This window comes from Capsicum annuum, chromosome 8, assembly GCF_002878395.1.
Source record: "Capsicum annuum cultivar UCD-10X-F1 chromosome 8, UCD10Xv1.1, whole genome shotgun sequence".
NCBI lineage: Eukaryota > Viridiplantae > Streptophyta > Magnoliopsida > Solanales > Solanaceae > Capsicum > Capsicum annuum.
Window position 1 is genome coordinate 164,316,566 of NC_061118.1, and position 3,129 is coordinate 164,319,694.

At 31.3% G+C, this 3,129-nt stretch overlaps 1 protein-coding gene across 1 annotated transcript; it reads right to left on the reverse strand.

Moving 5' to 3' along the window:
- Nucleotides 1-1,158: 1,158 nt before the first annotated feature.
- LOC107879936 (protein SOB FIVE-LIKE 5) lies at nt 1,159-2,833 on the reverse strand. Its single transcript, XM_016726860.2, has 4 exons — nt 2,050-2,833; nt 1,863-1,946; nt 1,668-1,744; nt 1,159-1,567 (listed from the first exon to the last, which is right to left on the reverse strand). The coding sequence occupies exons 1-4, from the start codon at nt 2,425-2,427 to the stop codon at nt 1,540-1,542; spliced, it is 567 nt and encodes a 188-aa protein (XP_016582346.1). The 5' UTR covers nt 2,428-2,833; the 3' UTR covers nt 1,159-1,539.
- Nucleotides 2,834-3,129: the final 296 nt, after the last annotated feature.

The following is a 3,129-nucleotide window of genomic DNA, read 5'->3' on the forward strand; positions in this document are numbered from 1 at the left end:
TAATAATAAATGAAGTACGATAGTGATAAAAATGAGTCGGTTCCAATTAGTGTTAATTTGTCGATTAGGCATTTGTTTTTGGATCACGATTACATTTCTAATGTTATCCCCTTTAATACTTTGTTGCACTTGAAAGATACATTTTACTTTAGGTAATAGAATTTTGAGTGGGAAAATTCCAAAGAATAAAGAAAAGGGGTGACATGATGATGAAGTCCAACGACAACTTCCAAGCAGACAGAATTCAGGGAGTAAATATACTAAAGTCCATAATATAATTTAAACTATAAATCAATTGAATATTGAAGATGCTTCCAAATTAGATAAAAGAGGACACTACACTATACATTATACTAATAAATTAAACATGGCGTGTAGCACTGGGTCAGGAAGATCGCAGGCAGGATCTCTGCACTTGAAAAAAAAGGATCATGAACTTGAATAATATGAAATATTCCAAATATTAATTTTGGCATTTTCTCTTACTACCCATCACCCAATGTTTGAACGTTATATGGTTTGTATGTATTAAATTACGAATGTTAGGGTCATTTTTACTATTGATATTACAATGACTGGTTATTTTGTGCTAACTTTTTATTCATCTATTCCTAATATTTTGACATAATAAATCTTTGATTCACTATGAGAATGTACTCTTGTCTGGATACTAAGAGACAAATGAGGTCTTGTCTACATTATAGTTAAAACCTTTTCTAAGATTTGGTCAGCTTACATTGGACACAAAAAGCTTTAATTTTCCAATATGAATTTCAACAAATCTTACCTAATCAGATACGTATTATATTTTTTTAGTATAAAAAAGTTCTTATGGTTATATCTTCCAGCTACTTAATTATCCTGTTTTAATCATTGTAAGTCTAGCAAATCAATAGAAAACTAAATTGGGGATATAGTTAGAACTAAATTTGCTTGGCTTGATGATATTGATGACATATCCAATTAATAATAGTACATCATAAATGGCCAGTCAACAGTTCAATAAGATTTCACAATGAATATATTTTTTTGGGTAGGAACCTCATTACTCTCTCAACATCTATTCATTTTGAATTTTGGATTAATTAAGTCAGTGATTTTCGTATGTATATCGAATGATTAAATTGAAAAAAAAATAAAAAGTTGCTCAACAAGAACTTGGGAAAAGCTAAAATGTAGCTACTACTATTCATTGACAAGAAGATAATTAGGGAGGAAATAAATTCCCATTTTTTTTTCTCTTAAAGCTGTTTCCCAATGCATTGACAGCTAAAAGAAAACAAAAAAAAAAAACAGAAAGAAAAAAAAAAAAAAACAGAAAAAGAAAAGGAACAAGAATCCCTTTAGAGATCCAGTTCCTTTTGCTTAGACAAATTTATCCAGTTCCTTTTGCTTAGACAAATTTAACTCCTTTCCACTTTCTAAAGATTCACTTGGCACCATACAGCATCACCATTTTTTTTAAAAAAAAGAAAATGATAGCAGTTATTCAGATCCTGCACATAACGGGAGCTTTAGTGCCTCGAACTACCCTAGCAATTATTCCCACCTCTTATCTTCAAACCATCTATTCAACAACAAAAATAAAAAAGTTTAATTTGTTAGTTGAATCATTAAAATAAGTTATTGGCAGCAAAGAAATTAGCAAAAAGAAGAAAAGAACTTACTGGTTTTCTTGCAAATTGTTTCCAGGTAGTAGAGATGACTGGAAATAACCGTAGTGTTCCTGGTAAGCAGATCTCTCCTGCATTAAAAAGAAAAAAAAAAAGTTAGTCTCTCTTTTGAAATTTTTAGTAAAAAAAATAAATGTTGAATAAAAAATCACAACTTGAAAAATACATGCACAAATTGCTTTTAAGTACCTGAAAGTGTGTTGTAGAATAGCCTTGTGAAAAATCCATTACATTTTCCACGGACTCTGTGTTCTTGTTGATATTGAAATTGTTCTGTAGGAAAAAAAAAATAACAATTGGTAAAAAGTGTCACATTCTTAAATAAATGCATGACATAAATGTATGTTTGGTAAAACAAAAAAAGCAAAAAACTTACATTGGAGAAATCGAAGATAGGTGAGCTAGCTGTATCATCCAGTACAGAAAGTTGTTGTTTTTGTTTTTTTTCCTTAGCTTTTTGCCTCTTTGAATTGATTTTTGGATTATTAATGGGTGCATAATAATGACTACCATTAATAATGTTGTGTCCATAGTACTCTTCTTCTTGATGAAAATTTGGAGGTCCTGAAGATGCATCAGAAATCATAGACAAATCTTCTTCTTCTTCTTCTTCTTGTTTTTGCTTTAAACTCTTTTCACCTTCAAAGTTATTGTCTTTACAAGAAGTTAAGTAAGAATTTTCTAAGTACAAAGTCCAACCAGACTCACATCCACTACTGCATTCTGAATCAGCTGCCACCATTCCATAATCCATTTGATTTATGTGTATGTCTGAGACAAAGAATTCAAGAAAACCAAATGGGAAGTTTATTTGTGTGGGGGGAATTTAATGATGAGCAAAGAACTACTACTACTACACAAGTGTTGTTAGTGAGCAGTGACACCCCTTAGCTTGTTGTTGCTAAATAGTCCAAGAAATATGTCACACACACAGTAGTACCCTCCCTCTAATTAATTAGCTCTATCTATTTAGTCCTTTACAAAAAGTGTGGGGGTTTTAAGAGGTAAAAGCCAAAATGAGAGTGGAGATAGGAAAAGACCAGAGGAGAATCAAGGCTGAAATCCTAGACTTGTTTTGTCTTCAAGCACTCCATTCTCCTATCTAGCTATATGAATGATGAATCATAAAATGCCAGTTAGGCATTGACAATGAGGTGTACACATATTACACGCGGATTCAGAATTTATAGTTTCAAATCTTTAAGATTAATTCTTATCACTAAATTCAATGCACTTGTCAAATTATGATATTTAGATTTTTCATGATACATATTGTCTGTTTTGGGTCTAGACCTAAAAAGCACGCGAACTTAAGTTAAACATTATAAAACTCTCTTTATTTCCCGTGGATTAGCCTACATTGGATCTACACCTAATTAAAAAGCACGCTCAACGTGTATGTGAACTTAGGTTAAGCATTATAAAGCTCTTTATTTCCCGTGGATTAGCCTAAAAT